This window comes from Stigmatopora argus, chromosome 22 (assembly GCF_051989625.1).
Source record: "Stigmatopora argus isolate UIUO_Sarg chromosome 22, RoL_Sarg_1.0, whole genome shotgun sequence".
Lineage (NCBI taxonomy): Eukaryota > Metazoa > Chordata > Actinopteri > Syngnathiformes > Syngnathidae > Stigmatopora > Stigmatopora argus.
The window spans coordinates 11694562-11717613 of NC_135408.1; the positions used below are offsets into that span (position 1 = coordinate 11694562).

At 41.0% G+C, this 23052-nt stretch overlaps 1 protein-coding gene across 6 annotated transcripts in view; it reads left to right on the top strand.

Annotated features, from left to right (window-relative positions):
* The first annotated feature begins 603 nt into the window (after positions 1–603).
* The window catches only part of LOC144068121 (seizure protein 6 homolog), a 66400-nt gene continuing 43951 nt past the window's right edge, over positions 604–23052 (top strand). For 2 of the 6 annotated variants that reach the window (XR_013298117.1, XM_077592398.1), the window contains exon 1: positions 13270–13492. Coding sequence is in view for 4 of the 6 variants with exons in the window: in XM_077592398.1 (XP_077448524.1) it covers positions 13405–13492 (88 nt within the window). In the remaining 2 variants the exon portion in view is untranslated. Of the gene's footprint in view, positions 1005–13267; positions 13493–23052 lie in introns of those variants that run through there. The other 4 variants (XR_013298116.1, XM_077592397.1, XM_077592396.1 and 1 more) reach the window with 3 other exon arrangements.

Genomic DNA, 23052 nt, shown 5'->3' on the forward strand with positions numbered 1-23052 from the left:
TGAAAATGGGATGTGATTTTTTGGGGGTAATTTTACCACTTTTAAAGTACTATAAATGAATTATTTTGACAACACTGTTACCCAGTTGCTAATCAATGAAAATATGCATGCAGAAAAGTCTAATGAGAAAAAAGATGATTGATGTTAGAGGAAGTGTGAGCGCCAATAGTGCCGACGTGACGCTCCTATTGGTGCATTCGGGACTCGGCTCTGTCACCAGCAGTTTAAATACATATTTTACCTCACAGGTTAGCGAAGAGCCACATACGGCTCCCGAGCCATAGTTTCCCTACCCCTGCTCTATAGCAATCATTCTTAAAAGTCCAAATAGTTGATGTGGAAAATGGCATTGCAAGATAGTACATGACTTTTTAAACTGAGTTATCATGGCAATGAAAGGCAGCGAGAGGCGTCCAATCCATTCAGTTCAAACGAATTGGACGTCTATGGCCGTCAAACGAGTTAAATCGTGTAGCGAGGTGTTACTATTTTTCGTGTGGATTGCATGTGAGAAATGAGACGATTGCTCGTCGACGCTCTCTCCTTCCCCACCTCCCCCTTTCGTCCCCCCCAAAGTTGTTCCGTCTCCCAACGCTAGGAGTAGGCGCTGTCCTCGGTGCTGACGAGTCGACTCGCCGGGCTGCTCTTCTTTCTCTTCGTCCAGCGCGCGCGTTGCCATCCATCTCTCGGCTCCACAATCCGCTTAGCGACCGACCGAGCGACTGACCGAGCGAAACCGGGATCTCGGCGTTATTCTCGACGAATTCAAACCAAGTGTGAGCGACAGAAAAGCGCCACGGATTCAACTTTGCCTTTTTATTTGACGGACGCTTTGCCCCCTCGCCGCTGTTTTTCGCCGCTCCCGAAACGCCAGGACGAGATTTTTGGTGTTTTTTGGGGGGGTAGCGGCGCGACCTCCATTTAAGAAGAGATGAATTGCCGACGAGATTGCATGTTGCTGCCTTGGCTTCTCGCGGCTGCCGTGCTCAGCGGCCACGGAAGAGGTAATAACTTGCGTGTACTTTGTTTTGGTTGTTGGGGTGGCAAACTAAACAAAGCCCTTTTGCAGGGACGGCAGGGTTCGAGTTTTTCTCCCGTTTTGCATCCTATTTAGCCGTAAATTACAAAAGAGAAGACCACTAAAACTGTATTCTAATCTCGAAACTTCATGGATTATCAGGAAAATGTAGCAACTGTACAAATCTTACACTGACAGCCTATTCCAACAACCTAATTGATGGCTATAAATTGATTAGAGTGCAGCACATTCATTAGAATTGTTCCATAAATACCAGTCTTCTTTTGAACCTTACTCATGCATCATCACAAAACAAACACATGGACTGTTAACCATGATAAACTCCTTAGGAGTGCAACAAATGAAGAAAATCCCCCCATCATTGCATTGCATTGGCAGCAGAGTATTACGAATCGCATTGATCTTCGCATTTAACGCCATAGGGTGAAATGCACAGTTACTTCCTGTCCATCAAATCATGCCGAGATGTCTTTAATAATGCACAACGCACCGACACGTTCCACTTAATTGACGGTAACATGATATTGTGCAATGGGATTAACTCCACATGAGGTTTAGGTTTGAGACTTGATTGGATTTTTTTTGGGGGAGAAAAAAAAAAGAGTAATTTATTCGACCGCTGAGGTCTGTGTGACAGCCGGTGTCCAGTAATAAGACTCTAATCCGCAGGAATTGCTGAAGATTATTGACCAAGCTGTTTGGTCTGACACAGTTGAGTGGTGCGCATTGGCTTCTGCTTAATTACTTTTGCATTTTGGGGCTCCTTCTCAACTTTAACTTTCCAAAACATGATTCAACTTGACATTTAGTTCCAACAATATTTGCAGTATCAGGTGTCCAATCCATTTACCAAGCATTTCAACGGCATCGATTATCTATCAGGTGGGGCGGAAATGCTTCTTCTCGAGTTCCTACATGAGATATTTGAAAATCCACTCTGCGCGTTTGCCCTTGGCAGCCATTTTCTAATTATTAAATGTTGGATTGAGTAACCGCAAATGCCGAGCACGCTACGGTTGTAGAGGAAGACGTGGAAATAATTTGAAATGTTTTCAACCAGGAGAACACACCTGCTCGCTGTGCTCAGTACTTAAAACTCTAGGGAGAAGCAAAATCCAGCAGGCAACTATTTTTAGAGCACAAATATGAATTTACAGCTTCTTCCATTAGTGAATTTGCTGCTTAGTCTGCAAAAGCTCACTGCTTGTTCTTTAATTTTTAATCATTGAGGCATTGCTGTTTTAAGAAGCTAAAATTGGGTTCAATTCTTCTGCTCTTCAGGTTTTATTCTGTGCTTCAACTTTGTTAAAATGATGAGGTTACAACTATTTTTCATGTTTGTCAAAAAAATTCATTGATTTGTAGATGCAGTGCTTTCATTGGATACCTTGGTTAAGTGTTTTTTTTGTTTTATAAGGCTTGTTTTAGTTTAATATGACATTACTTTATAATTTTTTGATTCTTGTTTGCTCTCCTCAGATAATTTAATGAGCACTCTGACAACATTACATGCAGCACACATTAATAATGAGTGGGAAAGTTTTTGCAAAGTGTGACATCTGCTTGCTTAGCGTCTGCCTCGCATTATTTTCCTATTAATACTGAATGATATTTTCCTTCCAAAGCACTGACAGGATTGCACTTGGCGCCATGGGAAGACGAGTGGTCTTTTATTTATTAATTTATTTTAATTTTGGCATGTGAGAAACTGGAACACCTGTCAAGTTCCAAACAAAAACAGGCTCACGTAAATTGGGTTGCATGGAAATTTCATCAAAGCTACACCTTCATCTATGTTAAGAAATGCAAAACAAATGGATCAATGATCAATGACGCATATCTTTATACAATGACCGAAAATGTTTTGACGTTATGCATTTATTTTGGTAAATCATGCTGACTATCATTCATGAAATACTTCTAAATTGTGTGAATTTGGCAAGAAAGAAAATCAAGATTGCGGACATTGTCAGAAAAAGTGGCTAATTATTCAATTCCTCCAGAATAAAAGCCACCATTTTGTTTTCTTCTGACTGCAAGTGCCAGTCGGAGAATGTTGGAAAATCCAATCTTCTTCTTTGCAATTGGTGCGATCGTATGTGTTAGAACTTGTTTTTGACATCACAACAACTGTGGATTGAAATATTCCTCAAATACATTTCTTCATATCTGTCCTCTTATTTTTGCACTGTGAACGCTAAATAAAAACATTAGCTTTTTTCTATTGTGATATGAAAGTAGATTTTCAAAATATCATCTCATTTTCTGAAACGCTTTATCCTCGCGAAGGTCGCAGGGGGTGCTGGAGGCTATCCCAGCTGACTTTGGGCCAGCCAATCGCAGGGCACAAGGAGACAATTCACGCTCACACTCATAGCTAGGGGCAATTTACAGTGTCCAATCAGCTTATCATGTTCAAAATCTCCTTTTAAAATACAGAAACTCTCAAAAATAAAAGTACAAAATCCTGCATATTGACAATATCACGTCTGGAAAAAACCTCTACCGCCGTAATGCGTTCCTTCTTTTCTTTTTCCTGCCGTTAAGAGACACTTTTGCAGTTTTATAAAGTTGAATGACATTCAGTGGAAGCTTTATGGCCGCTCATTATCATTTTCAGTTAACAATGATCAGCGGCGTGCTGGGAGTCAGAGAGGGACGCCTGTTTTATGTATCCTAAAGCTCATGAAATGAGTTATGGGGGTGTGATGGGGCTCTCGCTCGCTCACATCCCGCTCAAGGTAGGACAAATGTCTCCTGGATGGAGCCTTGTACGTCTTTCTTTCACAAGCTAATAATAACTTCTGTCCTCCTTGAGACCATTTCCCCACAGCGGAGGAGACATAAGAAAATTGACCGTTGCTTACCTTACTTTCCCGTCGTCTGGTTAACGACGCGCTTTTCTACTGTAATTTTCACTGTGCTACTAATGCAAATTCATAAATAATGGCCGCCAGGAAAGTGTGTCTCGCTATCCGATCCATGAGGACAAGGAAGGGACGGAAACGGTCATTTAATGGCAGCCAATTTAATGAGTTATTCTCAAAATAGTAGTGATAAGATTAAGTTTATAGTGATACTTGGCACCCTCTAGTAGTGGTACCCAAAATTGTAGCTATCCAAGTATGTTTCAGTTGGTTGTATTTAACTTTAGGTTCAATACATTTGTGTTTTAATGTTTAAAAATGGCTTGTTTGACTTCATTTGGGTGTTTTTAAACTTTTATTCAACTTTGAATATTTCAACTATTATCCCCGTGATATGATTTTCGCCTTATTTTTTGTTTCAATTCTTTACAATACATGATTCAGTTGGTTGTATTGAACTTTAAGTTCAATACAATTGTGTTTTAATGTTTAAAAGTAGCTTGTTTGATTCATTTGGGAGTTTTTAAAGTTTAATTTAGATTTGAATATTTCAACTATTATCCTCGTGATATGATTTTCGCCTTATTTTTTGTTTCAATTCATTATAATACATATTTTCATATAAACTAGTCAATTCTTTGTGTTTGGTAGATATTTTTTCATTCAGTCTTTTACTTTCAGACATTTTTTTTCCAACTTTATCTGACTTTATAAGCAATAGTCATCATTTTCTACATAAAAATACACCTTTCTTCTACATTCCATTCACTTTGGGCCTACATCTTCACATCCTTGTACTTGAAGAGCCATCTTTTTTCCGGGTTGAGAAGTTATACTACAGCGAGAAGACAATTTTCTCCCCCCTTGAGATAAATTGTTGGGCGCCTGTAATTTGAGGGGAGGTAATAGAAATCATGCAACACCTGCCTGTTGGATTGCTGGCGATTAAGTTCATCAAGAGCTATTCAGCATCTGTGTGCTGTCATAATTACTTGAATTTTACCAAGCTGCGTCATTGGCGAATGAGAATGATTATTGCAGAAAGCCCCCCTTCAATGGTGCATTGAATGGCACGACGCCCTCCCCCGTCTTTTTAGCCGCCTCCGAAGGTGGAGCTCGCAACTCGGCTGAATGCGATTCATTTTCATCTCTTCATGTGCAAATGCCTGCCTCTCTGGCTCGGCCTGAATTTGCAGGCGTGCATCCTAATTCCAGTCCTCGCCGCGTGGATCCATTCCTTCAAAAGTGGGGAACGTTCTTTGGGAAAAAAAAGACAAAGATTATTCCGGGGATGTGGAAGCTGCTGGTGGAAAGAGTGCCTGCCACACACCTGTAAAGTCATTTCACAGCGCTCAATCTCTGGAGAAATGGCGCGTGGGGGGATCTTCTTTATGTGCAGTGTTGAATGAGTTGAATGAGGAGCATATCTCAGAAATGTGGAAATTGAAGAAACATCGCTATGCTCATGTCAAGTCAAACATCTGCTTTGATGGTTTTCTTTTCTCTGTATTTGGACCAGGACAGATTTCGGATTTGTGACAAATTCAGTTTTCGTAAAAGCTGATTTTGTCTCGATCTGATGCCTGGGAAATGTATGACGGAAAAAAATAGCTTTTTTTCCCTCCTAAATTTCAATGATTTCCCACATGAAGGCCGTAGAAGACGGTTATTCATTTATTTTGTTTTGCAAATCCATTGTGCAACACAAAATAAGACTGCAAACATTACTTGGTTGTCATAAATGAACTTGTATGAACAATAGGCCAATGTGCTGTATTGAGGTCTCTTAATTTTCATTTTCTTGACTTTAATGCCCTCTTTACCCTGCAGAGTTGATTTTACTAGTGTAAATATAAACGTAGTATACCTCTGGGCTTTTTTAACTCATAGAAGAAATATTGATTGAGCTCACTTGAAGGGATTTCCTCCAACTCTCTTCCGTCGCTGTCCCCGGTCCTCTCTGTTCAACACAGCTTGAGTAAATATAATGACTATCCAGTATTGTAACATAGCTGCTTTTTATATTTATATTTTTTTTGCTGCTGCTGTAGACCTCGGGATTATTTCATTGTTTCTATCCCTCAACTCTTTAACTGCCATTGACCGTGATGGACATCAAATCCATCCAAGTCTAGTAGCATTGAATGGAATCTGGCGAAAAGTACCAAAAGCTCTAAACCCTGTGTCAAAGTGGCGGCCCGGGGGCCAAATCTGGCCCGCCGCATCATTTTGTGTGGCCCGGGGAAGTAAATCATGAGTGCTGACTTTCTGTTTTAGGATCAAATTAAAATGTAGAGTACAGATGTATATAAAATTTCCTGATTTTCCGCCTTTTAAATCAATAATTGTAATTTTTAATGCATTTTTTCTGTGTTTTTAGTTCCAAAATCATTTTGTAATATCTAAAAATATATTTTAAAAAAGCTAAAATAAACATTGTTTTAGATCTATAAAAAACGGAATACTCAGGGCTTTTAACCCAGTTCTTTTAATCCATTTATTTAAAAAAATCTAAATATTATATCTAAAATGGTCCGGCCCACGTGAAATTGACGTTAACGCGGCCCGCGAACCAACCCGAGTCTGACACCCCTGCTCTGAATCGTCCTTTCTACCCACTCGACCTTTGACCCCCACGCCCAATCGATGGTCTCCTTCCCCTTCGACGCTCAGTCTGCCCGCGAACACCCCTCTCTCAGTAATCTGGATGGGCGTGCTTTGCGGCGGCGACGGGGAGGCCTCTCCGAAGCGATTAGGCTCGGGGACAGCGTCGGCGCTCTTTCCCCTCGTCTCCGTGCCAGATTCCATCTAGAAAGCATTTCATCTGGGGCGGCGGCCGAGGTGGCTCAACGCCCGCCGTGTGGAAAAGCAGCAGGTAATAGGCTGCGTAATGCCTTTTTCTTTTTAGTATTCACGGCCGGTTCTGACCTCTGGAGGCTGGTCCCACCCCCGCAGTCATTTCCCCCAAATGATCTAATTGAATTCATCGGGATGAGTAAATATATTGTAAGTGGTGGGAGTAGATAACAATGTTGTGGAAAGATTAAGGTAGGGAACGGTATCGCCAAGAGTGAAGACAAAAAAAAAGAAGAAAAGGTGTTAGGAAACTTCATGTCAACATTTTATCCCTTTTTTTCTCATCTAAAATCACATTTATTCATTCATTTATCTTCCGTAGCGCGCATCCTCGCAAAGGTTGCTGGAATGACACCCTAGATTGGTCGTAGGGAAAAAAAGAGACGGACAACCGCTCTGGCTCGCAATCACATCGCCACCTAGTGGGAATCGAACCCAGCCCGCCCGCCTGGAAGAACCAATGCAACGTTGGGTGGCTAAAAATCCGATTTATTGTGATGTATTGCTTTGGTAGAACGACAACAGGGCGTCCAAGTATGCCTCGTGCTTTTAAAAAGATATTTTTGCTGCCACAATCTCTTTCATAAGGAATGTTTCTTTTTCTATTTGTACATGGTAATACGCCAAAGTTAGCGTGTGCTCAATATGAAAGCTGCTGGTTTTTAGAGCCAATCAGGTTGAAGTGAGTTGAAATATTTCCTTCTTTTGTAAATGATGTCGATAGAATTGGATTCAAGGTTTATTGTGAAGCAAAACACTGTTGGTGTGCAATCCATTTCAATTCAATATTAAGCCTGGTCTTTGGACTGCAATCTTTGGTCAGAGAAGAAATAAGGTCCTGGTGGGCCTTTATTATCATTTAAAGGGTCCAACATCGAGCCCGTGGAATAATATCGAACACGAACACTGCGGCCCGCTGTGGCGATTGTGGGTCTGTCTGTCAGTTGCGAGCGAGCGAGCGAGTGAGCCTCTTGCTGTGATGAAAAGCAGTGTGGCTCTTTGTCCTGCTTTGCATCTGTGAGAGCAGCAAGATGCCTTTTGAAGAGCAACGTAGAGTGAGAGTGGCTTACTAAGCAAGAGAACAGCTGCAACGCAGGTGGACCAAAACAGGATACCATTGTGTTCACGATGACGGAACGTTTCTCCGGATAAAAAGCGCCGGCCTCATTAGCTATCTTCGCCTTAACCAGCATCCTCCTTGCTTTGCTTTAAATGATGCTGAAGGCCAGATGGATTTTATGCAGGTCGATGCCACCTTGCGACTGCCGTTCAGAAAATATTTCAATAACATACTGAGATTTCTCTGCAATTTGCTTTTTACCACATTACAGCTTCTACAATAAACAAAAGCCATTTCCTTAGATGTAATCAAATATCTGAACTATAACTATCCTGAGCGTTATTGTTATATAAATTAAATTCACCATCTTTTAAGAATTTTAGACTATTTTACAGTTTCTCCAAACAAATAAAGCCTCAATATTTTTTTAAGCGTGGCTATATTTGCTGTCCAGCATTCTCAATTCAAATGTTGAATGGAGTAACATTTTTTTTCTCCTTGCGCCTTTTTAAAAGGTGTTTTCAGCCCATCTGAAAAACAGGTAAAGTTTAATATGCGCTCTTTATATTATAACATTTCCCCTTTTGATTTATTTGACCCAGCCATCAGTGGCTCAACATGGCTCAGCGGTTTTTGCCAAGATGAGCGCACCGTGTTTATTCGCTTCATGAAGCTTCATTTGTGTGTGTGTGTGTGTGTGTGTGTGTGTGTGTGTGTGTGTGTGTGTGTGTGTGTGTGTGCATTTACATGTGAATTAGAAATGCAAAGAGATGAAAGGGTTGTGACAGTAAGGGCGGATTCTTGCCAAGGACGCGGCCTTTCACGCAGCACGGGCGCGGTAAACTGAAAAGAGGACAAATGTTTTATGTTAATATAATACTCCCTCTTGTGATTCTTTTAACAGCAAACTTTAAAGGTCACACTTTAAATGGAGGCATAACAGTTGAACTCACAAGGGAGGGGGAAAATAAACCCACAAGCCAATGTTGGCAGTCATTGACGCCCATTGATGTTATATCCATTATTTATTTATTTGGGTGCTTCTGCCTTTTGAAATGATCAAAATCTATTTTGGAGAATTTTTTGAGAGGGACAGGAAGACAGGGTAGTTAACTTTTTTATTTAATGACATAAAAAAACGTCTAATATTGATAAAATGGAACATAATATACCCTTTTTGACCCCATTTACTAAAGGCTTTGTGTGATCATGCATTATTTCTTCCTGCATACTGGAATTAGATGCGCATACAAAATGTTGAATAAAAGTGCACAACCTTGACATAAAAGGGGAATTTAATTAAAAATAATTTGAATGCAAATATTCTTTGCTTTCCAGACTAGAATCTTATTTTTTCGCTCCTCTGGGTCACTTGTTGACTGCATTTGTCAGGCCTATTAAATCATCAACTTGAACCTGTTTTGCTGTTTCCGGACTCTTCCACAAATAAAGGTCAGCAGGTCAAATTCAAGGTCAAATTGTTCAAATCAGTCACTCCAAACTGTCTGATTTTGATTTTATTCACCATGTGTTCACACCGCGCAATGAAACCTACATTTTGAAAGATTGTTACGCCTAACGCGGCACCATTGCATCATGGGTTGGTGTTCACCGTGAGTTGTTGTCATAGCGACAGCAAGCCAAAAAGTGGAGCTTTGTATTCTAGCATATGTGTGTGTGTGTGTGTGTGTGTGTGTGTGTGTGTTTGTGTGTACAAGGACACCCCTAAAGAAAAAGAATGAAAGGAGCAATAGGAAGGCTGCTCACGTTCCATAGATAACTCATTTTATCAAACGCATTGGTTGTTAATGCTAGCCAGCGTTGTCGCACGGTCTTGGCCGCCACCCTTTTCTGTTTCTCGCCATCTCTGTCGCGTTTGAGGCAGGCGATAGCGGCTGTGACTGAGTGGACGCCATGACATTCACGTCCTCTGGTGGCGTTCCTATCGGTGGCTTCGCCGTCAGTATAAGTAGAAACCTCGGGATATCTGACACCGCCTCAGATTTGTCGCAGTCGTACCACGGCGGCCCGATCTTTCATCTCGTCTCCAAAGCTATCGACTCGTTTGTCAGGAGAAAGCCGTACTTTTTGTCGAGCTGTTTCGACAAATATCGTCGGGAAGTGTTTTCATGCGAGCGTTTAACTTGGGCACTTTTCTTTTCTTTTTCGGCATCTCGTAGATTTGCTGGGAAATAGTCAGGACTTACTTTGTATTTATGACGGACTCTGTCAAATAGCATTCGTCTCAAGGTCTTAGCTAAGTGGAATGGAGAAATATTTCTCTGCACCTCATGGCAATTATCTTGTGTAAATGAAGCACAGGGTGTCCTGAGAACTCCTTGTGATTCGCACTTGCATCGTGTCAAAACAACAACACAAAAAAAAAGCAAAGACCTATCTGGAAGGTGTGATTGAGGCTGTTTACCTTTGTTGCCATGCGGATTGATGAGGTGGTTAAAGCAGAGGCAGCATGTGAAAAGTTGGAGAATTACTGCGAAAGGAAGGTGTTTCCCCTCGGAGGCGGCTAACTGAGTTTGACAAAGCTGCCTCGCCTGAGAGGCTACGGGGACCGGCCCTGGCTCACGTCCAGCCCGTTCACGTCTAAGATAGTGACGAAACCTTGTGCACGGCCAGCGGGGAGAGACACCATTTTTTTCGTTCTCCTGTGTTTTTAGTCATTCACCGCCTATGACGATAGAGCAGTGAGAAAATATTTGTTCGGTGAAATATCATCAAAATTGGTTATCTATATGCTTCCGCCATGTTGGATAGATGTCCCTATTTAATTAATACAGGAACCAACAGCTCGCCGCCAAAGGTTTCCACTAGAGGAGCCTCTATCTCAAGGGTGTCAGACTCGGGTTGGTTCGCGGGCTGCTTTAACGTCAACTTGATTTCACGTGGGCCGGACCATTTTAGATCTAATGTTTAGATTTATTTTTTATAAATTGATTAAAAGAACTGGATTAAAAGCCTTGAATATTCAGTTTTTTATAGATCTAAAACAATGTTTATTTGAGCTTTTTTTAAAATATATTTTTAGATTTTACAAAATGATTTTTGAACTAAAAACACAGAAAAAATGGATTAAAAAATTACAATTATTGATTTAAAAGGAGGAAAATCTAATATACATCTATACTCTTCATTTTAATTTGATCCTAAAACAGAAAGTCGGCACTCATGATTTACTTTCCCAGGCCACACAAAATGATGCGGTGGGCCAGATTTAGCCCCCGGGCCGCCACTTTGGCACACATGTGCTCTATCTTCTCATTGGATGAAAATGACGCTGCTAGACGTCCAATTATTTGAGTGGGATCGGGGAGAGTGAATGTTGGCTCGATTGGACTCAAACAGGATAGACAAAAGTTTTTGACCGGTTGTCTGTGACAGTGCAAAAAAATGTTTGATTCTTGGAAATAGTTTGTTTGTCTCTTTAATAGTTTTATCAGAGGATATTGTTAGGTTAGGTCCGAACTTTATTTCATCCCGTATTCGGGAAATTTCTTGGTTGCAGTAGCAAGACAGACACAAGACACACAAGACATTGTAGACCTAGCTAAAAAACTGGAGTCACACACAGGAAGTCCACAAGGTGGGGGACCTTTTGCAGACTGAGACTATATTGGGGATTGATTTCTTGACACTTGCATGGATGATTTGTGAGATTGCCCCTGATTGAAAGCGAACCATGTGGATTAAATACACCGAAACATCCGGACAAAAGCGACATCGGGGACGATGAGAAGGAACAGCGGTTCGATTGTTTGGAAATGAGCGGAACAAATGGAAGAAAGATGAAAAAGGGTCAAGCCTCAGATCCAGCGCTGTCATTAGCGCAAATGGATCTCAAGCGGCACTTTTTTCCAATGTTCGCTCTCGGTCTCGGAGACTCCTGGTGGAATTGTTAGCCAAGACAAACCCGTCGTGCATCTGAAAGCTCAGCATCCCAGACACATCAAAGCCACGCCGTCTCACTGAGATGCTTTCGTTCTTTCGTTGGTGTCCTAAAGGGATCGAGGGGAAACATCAAGGGGGACCGTGGAGGGCAAGGTTGCTATCTATGTGCTCTACTCTCTGCAATTAGCCTTCTTTTTTGGCAAATTTGTGGCAGCTGATCAAGTGCTGTCCATATTGTGTGCATATTCCAAAAAAATCACCCTTTAAAACACAGTTAGAGGTCTTTTTAATTGGAGTGTTCAAGTGCATGCTAGGAAATCAAGGTCTTCTTAATGATCTGAATCAACCTTATTTGAAGTTATCTGAAAAAAACAGCAGTTAAAAAATACACTGAGATAAACGACGTTAACGTACGATATTCTTTTTTACGGCGTTACAAAAATGTTGGTAACAACTGAAATATTATTGATTGAAAGTTTCAGACCGTGACAGACAGGAGTTTGTCTCTCTACTTTGTTCTGTTAATCATTAAGAATAACGCTGTCCTTCTTGGCCTTTTTTTTAAACCTCCCTTCTGAGAGAAGCGTCTTAAATTAATTATGTTTGCCTAATGAATAATTAAGCCCGGGGAAAGATAATTTGGTGTTACGCAGCGAGCCAGGCCATTGTTGCATGTTGCTCCACGCGCGTGCCTGCCTGATTTCACATTGGGAGTATGAAATGAGATTTAGCAAACAATTAGTCTGCTCTTTCGTCATCTACGTAGCGTGACTACAATATCAATGTAGATTACGTATTGACAAGTGACAATATTGCATGTCTATTTTCCCCCTCTATAGTCATTCATGTTCTTGGATTTAAACACACTGGCTTAGAAGTACCGCATTATGACATTTTTTTGTCTGGGGAGGTGGATCAAAAAAGGGCAAAAATTAATTCACTCAAGATTTAGAGTGAAGGGGGGGGGGGGGGGGGGGGCAAACTATTCCACAAAGGGTGCAGGTTTTCATTCCAACCCATAAAAAGGACAGCTTTTCACCAAATTGGTATGTTACCAGTGCAATCAGTGGATTCCAGTCAGGTGCTTCTTGTTTGAGCACAGCCCCCCCCCGCTGGTTCAAGTGTCTGAGCTGGATCTCATCTCAACTCATCTCATTTTTTTGAACCGCTTTATCCTCATTAGGGTCGGGGGAGGGAGGGTCCTGGAGCCTATCCCAGCTGACACCATGCACACTCATACCCATATCTAGGGGCAATTTAGAGTGTCCAAACAGCCTATCAAGCATGTTTTTGGAATGTGGGAGGAAACCGGAGTACCCGGAAGAAACCAATGCAGGCCCAGGGAGAACATGCAAACTCCACACAGATGGACATGACCTGGATTTGAACCCAGGACCCCAGAGCTGTGAGGCCGACGCGCTATGTGGTGGATTGGTTGGAAAAAAAACCTGCACCCACAGCAGCCCTCGAGGACCGGTTTGCAGCACCCCTGATTTAAACCCTACTTTGTTCATTTTGGGGCATTATTTTGGATTATTCTTGGTTTTTGACCTATGTGTGTGACTTGTCATTGTGACAGGGTTGACTTGTTGCAATCCGCCCTCCCTCCTTGTGTCTCAGGCAATTGGCTGCCTCTCATGACATCCACCTGTCCCTCATTGCCTCGTTAACCCCAGTCTATGCAACGCTTTTGTCCTGGTCAGATTGTTTGCTTTTGCACTCTTTGTTTTTTGGTCTCTGATGCCTTCATCTGCTTCATCTCCCCCTGTAAGTACGATTTTTTTTTGCTCTATTATTTGCAGCTTTGCATTTTGCCCTACTTTGTGGGTTGTAGCATTTTGTTTGGTCAAGTAATTTGTTAATCAAACAATCCTTCAGTGCACCCCCATGCCTTGGCTTCCTGGCAAGTGGGTAGGGACAACTGTTTTTTTTTTGTGTTCATTTTGACTGTGGGGAGAAATAGGTCTGTCATAAAATTAGATGTTAAACCCTATCAAATGATGCATTAAAGCCCAGGGACTCAAAGTTAAAAAAAGAGTTAGTAAGTGTCAACATTAGGTTGAATTACAATGGTACAAAATATCAAATTTTGCACAACTAGTTGGAGTTCGGTCACAGTTTAATTTCCAAGCGCTCAGCAAATGGAGGTTTTCCTGGTTTTCATAGTTCGGATACACGCATCAGGGTCAACTTAAAAGAGAAAAATAAATGGCCATGCTATAATCAGGTGTTCCCCAGCTCTCTAAAATACAAGACTCCTGCATGAAAAGTAAAATATACAGTTGACCTCCGCTCGGTTTCATTCGTACTGCATATTTTTGGGCAAAATGCATTTATTTTTCTCTATCAGAAAATGTATTCAGACTTTGGGCGGAGGGGAAGAATTATTTTAGTATGCTCAGATATTGTAAGATGTCGTGTTTGCACAAGATAGGTGAAATAGGGAAAATACTGTCTATTGTTACTGCTATAATTCCAGTGACATGTACGTATGAGGTCTGTGACTGTTACCAGTTGAAAGAAAGGCTTGTCGGATAGACGGACGGAAAGACGGTTGTCCCTTCCTTCCTCCGTCCTTGTCTCCCCACCCCCGCAAGAGCGAACTCTTTGTCCCTCCCAGTTTTGGAAAAGCACGCCAAGAAATCATTGGCTTGACTGAGAAAGGGCAAATCCTTTTCAACCAATTTAAATTCTCCACAGCGCCGAGTGCTGACTATTCCAAACTAATTAATAGACATGTCATGAATAAAAACACTTTGATTATGAGAAAGGCTTGACCTCTGCCTTCTTTTAGGCTTGTCATTAGTAGGAGGACACGCGGCGAATAGCCCGAGTGTTGGGAGCGCCAGCCGGAGACTTGATTGTATTTTCTGTATTTTTTTTTTTGCTTCATGTTTTATTCAGCGCTCGCCGCACGGGCGCGGCGCCGGTACCTCTGATTAGCCATACCTGTAAGAATCGGCGAGCCGGGGCGGCCGGGACCGGCGAGGTCGGCTTTATTCAAAGGGCAGGGCTCCTAGACACGTGACCCGGAGGCCTTCGTCAAACGCTCGCACTCTATTACCGGACGCCCCCCCGGCCCCCTCCATCAAAGTGACACATGGCGCACATTCTCTAAAGTCTGTCGGGCCACTCGCCGTGAAGATTTATTTCCGGTCGGACTGAATTATCACCTGTCGTCCAGGGGGTCTTTTGATTGGGATGTATCAATTCATGCGTAGCCACCATGTCTTATCTTGTTGCAGCAAGTGCACTTCAGTCAGGGGTTTTGGCTCTGGTGTATATTGAAAAACACACTTTGAAAAGATAGCTCTTCTTCTTTTTTCTTCTTCTTTTGACTTTACAAGTGGCTGCCATTGACGCGGATAGACGTCCAACTGACTGGCAGCGATCATGCCATCTATTTTTTGCATTTTTGGAACATGTTCATAATATATTTTAGCCTTGATTGAATGTCTCACTACCACCAGCTCGTGAAATTGAAGTATTTAAGCGACATGTGTCAAAGTGGTGGCCTGGGGGCCAAATCTGGCCCGCTGCATCATTTTGTGCGGCCCGAGTAAGTAAATCATGAGTTCTTTTTTAGGATCAAATTCAAATGAAGATAATAGATGTATATTATATTTCCTGATTTCCCCTTTTTCAAATCAATAAGTGCAATTTTTTATCCATTTTTTTTCTTTTGGTGGTTTTAGGTCAAAAATAATTTTGTTTTTCCACTTTAATATTGAATATAATTTTAAAAAATGGTTTCCATTTGAAATGAAAAACAAATGATTTAGATGCTTTCCCTTACTAAGAAAAAAAAGTTCAAATAAACAGTTTTATATTTATAAATAAAACTGAATATTTAGGGCTTTTGATCTAGTTCTTATAATCCAATAAAAAAAAAAATCTAAATATTATATATAAAATGATCCGGCCCACATGAAATCGAGTTGATTTTCATGCGGCCCGCGAACCAACCCAAGTCTGACACCCTTGTCTTACATGGTATTTTGCATTACTTTTACTGGTCTAAGAATATGTTTGACACCCTTGATTTAAGCCTTTCGTCCTGAGAGAAATCAAGTCCGGATTTGCAACCCCGTTGCTGTGATTATTAAACCGCAATGCAATTATGCACCCAAAAATCCCAAAACTACATTTTATTCCAAGATTTTTCGAGGCCAAATTTCCTCCCATCCTGACTGACCCTTAAATGAATCGAATGATCACATTTCAGCGCCATAGACGGACATTAATGTCCAATCCATTTGAACCGGGGAGGCTTTCCCCGTCAATGGCGTCCATAAAGCCATATCCACACGCAATACATTTTTGAAATGGCACAACCCTTCTCATCAGGCTAGAAAAATGGACACACTGCAGGCATTTTGGGGGAATAAACACATTAGCATAGAGTTAGTTTATGTAAGCGCTTGGCACGGCAGCTCAGGCTTGTTCTCTCTATGCATCATGAAATCCTACCAGAGCAATCATAAAACATAACAACCCTTGAAGACTTTCGATGAGTTCCTTGTCTGGGGAAAAAAAAAATGTTACTTTTCTCAGCAGGGCGTCAAAGGTAGAGTCGCCTGTTTGATGTCGGCGTATTTGGTTAGGAAGGCGAAGCTTGTCTCTAGTTGAAGAAGTTAGTCTGAAACTGATGGAAATGAACCAGGAATGTGCATTTTTGTGGAATAGACAGCCCTCAAGCAAAATAAAGCATCCCGTGTAATTGGGACTCCCCCTCCGACGTTTGCCTTCAGGATGAAACTAAACGTGGGTTGTGCATCAACTTACCTGGAAGCACCAAAGTAAGCAAGGCTATTAAATCCCCCACCTGAGATGAAAATAATGACTGTGAAATAAGCGATCTCTGGGGTTGTTCGGGGTGATATGCTTCAATCCGCTGTGGAAAACCTCCAACCCCATTGTCTGGAAAATGCCCGAAGGTGGGATTACTGCATGGTGGCCTATTCCTAATCTCCTTTGCTCTGTTTAAATGTAGCACTAACTGCCACATATTGGAACAAGGGCAAGGAAGAAGGCCACATTTTCGACAGGCCGAGCGACACGGGATCCCCAGGGACGTTTTGGGTGATTTTCGTACCACAAGTTTTAAGTTTCAAGGGCTCTCGTTACTGCCACGTCCATGTTGGCGTCCCCCTGAAGCCGTCTGCACGCGAAGCTTAAAATGAGAGCTGCAGCGACTATAATGGATAACCTTGCCTGGGCTACAGATGGCTTCAACAGGGGGGGTCTCCCCTTGGGAAGAGTCAGTCGGGTTGAGGCTCGCATTTTGACGGCCCGCTTTCTCGCTGAGTAACATACGGCGACGGCGAGCCATTTATAAAAATGCCACGGACCAAACAAGCCAGAAGCATAGCGTCGATAAATTGAGGCTCCCCCGTGCAGCTGGTCAATACTCAAAGGTATAATTATTATTATTATTTTCCATCACGTTAAGAAATAGCAGACGCTTGTGGCATGTTTTGGACAAAAAACAAGTGCTTTCGCATTGAATTTACAAGAGATTGAAGTATGACGTTCATTAAAACAAATGGTTCTATGGTTAGAAGAGACAGGATTGAAAGAAATAATACAATAATTCAATTTTATTGGTCTGATTTTCAGTCCCGTGTCTCATTGTAAAATTGAAGTAGAGGACCAAGTGCTCCCGTTCATGATTGTATGGCATGATTAACGGAATGGAATTTAGAGAGCTTTCTTCTTTTTCTTCTAAAAAAAATATATATTCATCCACATTTTATGACTGTCACATATAGTGAGGCTGTATTGGATTAATCTAGTTGTTTATTTGCCAAGATTTGTGAACAGATGTTGTTCTTGCTATTTTTAGGCAAACCTGCCAACAGACGGGCGCCGCTCTTTTATTTTCATCATTCCGCTCCCATTTTTCTAGTAATGATCTCGCTCCTTCCCATTTGTTAAAGTGGCAGCTCGCCTTCCTCTAGCCAGAAATAGCACGCATCTTTCAGCAAAAATCATTCGCTGGGAATTTGAGCCCATCAAGCTTCGTCTAAGGAACCACAATTCCTCGAAAGGTAATCAAATTCAATAGGAGCTCCTTTAATTGTTTAGTATAAAACCAATAATATCTGGACTATCATCGTATTATCTAAAATAAGGAGACCATAAAGACGAGACAAAAGAATAGATGGAGTATCGACACAATGTTTTCTCTCACCCTTAACAGTTGCTTATTGTGAGTGTGGCTAATAACAGAGACGATATACTTTGCATGTAAACATATCAGAATTGGGAGCTGTGAAATTGACTTTGGAGTGTGAAATTAAAAAGCCAAGCTGAGTGGTTCTGGCTGTGATTTGCTTAGAGGCGGGGCTAACTGTACTGCAATTCAATTAATGCCCTTGATCATCTAAAAAGAAAGATTTGCTTAAATCAAGGGTGTCAAACTCGGGTTGGTTCGCGGGCCGCATTAACGTCAACTTCATTCCACGTGGGCTGGACCTTTTTAGATATAATATTTAGATTTTACTTTTTTTAATCGGATTAAAAGAAATGGATCAGAAGCCCGAAATATTCTGTTTTTTTATAGATCCAAAACAATGTTTTTTTGAGCTTATTTTCTTCGTAAGGAAGAACGTCTTTTAATCATTTGTTTTTCATTTCAAAAGGAAACAAAATATTTGTTTACGTTCAATATTAAAGTGGAAAACAGAAAATATTTTGAAACGATTTTACAAAATGCTTTTTGAACTAAAAACACAAGAAAAAAATTGCAATTATTGATTTAAAAAGGGGAAAATCAGGAAATACAAGTTACATCTTTCATCTTCATTTGAATTTGATCCTAAAACAGAAAGTCGGCACTCATAATTTACTTTCTCGGGCCGCACGAAATGATGTGGCGGGCCAGATTTGGCCCCCGGGCCGCCACTTTGACACTTGTGGTTTTCCGAGTAGATTTCTCACGATAGCCTCTTTGCGCCCTTAAGCGAAGTGACCTTTTTAATCCATTTAGCAGCAAAATAAATAAATAAACGCCATGCATGATGACTACTGACGAGAACAAGATTTTCCAGCGGGCGCAGTGTGATAATCCAATCCAAAATGGATTAGAAATCAAATACTGTAGTTTGGTGTGTGTGTCCGGGAGACAGAGAGAGAGAGAAGATGGCCGGTGAAATGTGGGTAGGATTAAGTGTGAACGGATATTGTGCGGCTGCGGAGGCAGGCCTTCCCTATAGTCGCTGCCTTTCAATAATAGAAATGTCAAGAAGTAAAAACAGGGCTGAAGCGGATGTCCTGCCTGCGGCTCTTGGAAATTACGCAGCGGTTGGGAATCCATCAGTCCGGCTTCCCACGTGTATGCTTTTGGATCTTGTTGTTCAAATGACGTGACCTTTTACTGTGCAGCAAAGTCACTTTTTGGGGGGAAGAGGTTTTTGTCTGAAGCAGGAAAAAAAACAAAAAGATGCTTACAAGATGTATCTAGTACGTCGTTTGCCTTCAGGATTTAGAATGATAATACTAGATCAGCACGAATTGTTTGGTCACAAGGCCGTACTGTAAGAATCATATTTAGCTATAAGATCAATACTCAGCCGTCATTTATGTATTTTCAGATGAAAAAAAATGCAAGCCTGTCTTCACCTAAAAATGTCACGTTTTCCATTATTGCGTGCAGACTGTAATATCATGGGGTTTTATTTGGTCTTTTTTTAGCACCTGGCAAAAAAAGCAAAGCTTCTAAACCGAATACAAAGCAACAAAATGGAGGTTGACGTATCCTTTTCAACGGGTATCTGACCACTTGTGACAGGATATGAAGCTCCGTGCCCTCCGCTTCAGTGGCCAAGTCGCACGATTATTGTCACAGCCTTTTTGCGTCTAAGAACATTACGCTCCATTATATTGCCAGCCAGTCTCGATAGTTACGCGAAAACACCTTCCCTGTGAAGTCGTTCCCCGTCTTCCGCACGCCGTGCGGAATTTGTCACCACTTTATACGTGATTAAACCGCAGCCTTTCCTCCTTTACAAATGCTTGCCATGCAACTACCTGGCGTGGACTTCTTCCCAGATAAAAAACACACGCATTTATCTCCCAGAATCCATTTACAGAATTGCCAGGGAGGGAAAAAATGTATTTCTACCCAAGATAAAACATCTCCCAGTCATTTTATATGGTAAACAATATGCAGATAAGCAATTGAGTTTAGAGTAATAAGCATTAAAAGAAGCTTAGCAACGGGAAGAATGTTAACCATATCCAGTTACATGCTTTATTTTGTCATGTTTTATCTGTCCTCGAGCGATCACTTTGTCAGCATCAGTAGTGGCCATAAATCCTACCGCGGAGGAGATTAGTCTGCGAGAAGTGCTGCCGCGTGCAGTAATTAAAATTCTGCCGGATGGCCGGAGTTTCTCTTGGCGTCTCCTCCAAACATCACACGCTGTCTGCCCGACTGTCACTCACTGCTTTTGTCCTTTTGTTCTTCTCAAAGGTTTTTAATCAATGACACTTTTGAAGAGTGAAAAAAAGCATCTATCGCAAGGGTGTCAAACTCGGGTTGGTTCCCGGACCGCTTTAATGTCAACTTGATTTCACGTGGGCCGGACCATTTTAGATATAATATTTAGATTTTTTTTCATATAAATGGATTAAAAGAACTGGATTAAAATACCTGAATATTCCGTTTTTTATATATCTAAAACAATGTTTATTTTAGCTTTTTTTTTTTTAATATTTTTTTAGATTTTACAAAATGATTTTTGAACTAAAAACACAGAAAAATTGGATTAAAAAATGACAATTATTGATTTAAAAGGGGGAAATCAGGAAATGTAATCTACATCTATACTCTTCATTTGAATTTGATCCTAAAACAGAAAGTTGGCACTCATGATTTACTTTCCCGGGCCACACAAAATGATGCGGCGGGCCAGATTTGGCCCCCGGGCCGCCACTTTGACACATGTGATCTATTGAAACTTTGAAGCTCAAATTGATAAACTCACAGGACAAGACTGACCCAAAAATGAATGCGCTGTTTAGCCTGTTTTTCTGTTTTTACTGAAAATAATACCAAGTTATCAATATCACGAGGTAGAAAAAGTTGGTCAGAATATGAGATTCGTTCTGTGCAAACCCGAAGTCATACCGTGATTCATAAGGCGACGGTCTGAAGTCATTTTTAGTTTTTTTTTTGTTTTTTTTCCAAAGACAAATATGCCTGTCTGAGATTGCCTCGCCGGCACGCTGGCATTTTATGACTCTGCCGCTCATATCTTGACAATTGCATTCAATCACAGACAGAAGGGAAAACCACGGCATATCTTGCTGCGGCATCAGCAGTATGCAAAGGTAGTGCCCGACCGACTCTAGTTTATTTATTCACACTTTTTATTTCTTTCCCAAGTAATACCCTAGCGACCTATGGGTGACCTCCATCAATCTGTCCTTGTCTCTCTTGTCTGTAAACAGCACCTTTTGATGGATTTATTAATTCTGGAAAGATCTTATATTTAAGATTTGCAAATCTTAGTTGTATATTTTTTGATATTGAACTGAATTGAATTGTTTTTTTTTGATTGCTTGCTTTTATTGTCATTATATTATAAGGAGATTTAAAGCCTCACCACAAAGTGCACAATAACAACAAACAAACAGACCAATAAATAATCACTAAATAATAAGGCTTGCTAATAAATAAATCACTAAATAATAAGACTTGCTAATGAATGTATAATCACTAAATAATAAGACTTGCTCATAAATAAATAATAAAAAATAAGTAGTCAACAACATAAATAGGTAAGGAAGTGCACAAATAACAACAACAAACAAACAGATACATAATTAATAAGTAGTCAACATAATAAATAAGCAGTAGTCAAGGATAATGGGTTTCTTCATGTTTTGTTTATGCAATGAAAAACTTTTCAAATAATTATTGATAAAAATGAATAGAGATAAGTAGATACTGGCATGAAGTCACCAATATTATGGTTATACTTTTATGTTTCAGATGAAAACCTTCAAGCCAGCCATAAGCAAACTGGAAAATATCTCCCCAAAATGATAAACATTTAGGAATGTTTTGCAAAATGATTGTCTTCTAAATTATATGAGACCCTAGATCACTCCATTCTATTTAGGATTTTCCTAAATCACCTCTTCTGGTTGTTTTATTACGCCCGAGCTCAGTCTGCACTCCATTTAGTTTATGCCCAGATGACCTTTTGGGAGCCGTAAACAATGCCTTTGCCGCTCTTTCTAACATTATACGGAAATGATCTCCTCGGTTATTTACCTACCGTAACGGCACCGTGACCGGAGAGATAAATTGTTTTATCGGTGAAAGGTGGTATTGGACTTCACGTGGTGACAAAATGGCGTCTGATAAGAGAGCAGGTCACTGCCGCTGCGGTAGTATGTTCTTGTACAGCGTGACAAAGGGCAAAAATGAACGCCGCTTGCGTGGCGAGCGCTTTCGGATAACAATTACTTGAATTATTTGGGAAAGAGCAAAAAGTGTCTTCCGCGCTTGTGTGTAGTTCTTGACCCGTAAAGTTAGCCGTTACCGATGTTTCTGCCTAATGAGCGCGGTGGAGATTTTAACTAGGCTTCAGTGAACAGTTGGATCCTGGCTTAGGAAAATGCCAAATGAAATCCGTGTATTACACAAAAGAAAATATGGGGAAATTATATCTCGACTCATGTGGCAAGGTGCTTAATTTGTGTGTGTGTGTATCGAATGCTGGTCTCATTCAAAGCTTCAACATTATCATGTGACATCATTGGTTGTCAATGTTGTTATTAAAGGAGACATATTTGTGTCAAAACAGCCTAAGGCTCAAGGAAAAGAGCAAAGGTGTCGGCACCAAGGTCTGAACTGGAATAATGTAACGTGGAGCTGGACATGAGGAAACAAGATTCAAGTAGTTCAGGAATTCAAAAGGAATATCACTGATAATAATAACTGTGTTCATTGAAAAGCAATCAGTTAGTATGGTGGTCTGTTTGAAACATTTGTTCAGCATTGATAAGAGCGGTCCTTGAGAGGAATTTTCATCTGATCTTCTCTCTAATTTTTCTATGGTGTAATAACCAGCTCCACTATTTGTTCACCCTTTAGATACCAGAGTGAAAAGGATAAACCCGGCATTATTCGGCTGTAGCTTTCAGGCTGAATAGACATGACTTTGTACATAACCTCCGCGAACATCTGCTTGTAAAGGTCACTGTCCTTTCAGAGTTGTTGTTGGCACGGCCCTCAGCTCCGACTCTCTGCTTTGCTTACTCAAGACCCCCCTCGGCCCCCCCCAGCACCGCCGCCCACTCTCACGACAGAA